The sequence below is a fragment of the Apaloderma vittatum genome, unplaced genomic scaffold (genome assembly GCF_000703405.1).
Source record: "Apaloderma vittatum isolate BGI_N311 unplaced genomic scaffold, ASM70340v1 scaffold26913, whole genome shotgun sequence".
NCBI classification, from domain to species: Eukaryota; Metazoa; Chordata; class Aves; order Trogoniformes; family Trogonidae; genus Apaloderma; species Apaloderma vittatum.
In genome coordinates this window covers 13754-13995 of record NW_009709257.1, presented here as the reverse complement: position 1 = coordinate 13995, position 242 = coordinate 13754, and the positions used below count along the sequence as shown (strand labels likewise).

Here is a 242-nt window from a genome sequence, read left to right as displayed (position 1 = left end):
CTGAGGGTCAATGACTATGACAACCAGTGCGACGTGGTCTACATCAGCCAGCCCATCACCGAGTGCCATTTCGAGAGTCAGCGGTCGGTGTCATCCCGCAAGACGGCGCGGAAGAGCACACGGGGGTATTACTTCAATGGGGAGTGCTGTGAGCTCCCGACTGTCCGCACACTGGTGAAGAGCTCCCGGCCGGAGGAGAGGGGGAGCAGCCCGGCGCTGCGAACAGAGACCCTCGTAAACGC

The 242-nt window shown here is 61.6% G+C and overlaps 1 protein-coding gene across 1 annotated transcript in view; it reads left to right on the top strand.

Moving 5' to 3' along the window:
- Window positions 1-242, top strand: part of LOC104271991 (chromosome unknown open reading frame, human C10orf12) — a 4599-nt gene that overhangs the window by 962 nt on the left and 3395 nt on the right. The window contains 1 exon segment of the mRNA XM_009866854.1: window positions 6-208. Coding sequence (XP_009865156.1) covers window positions 6-208 — 203 coding nt within the window.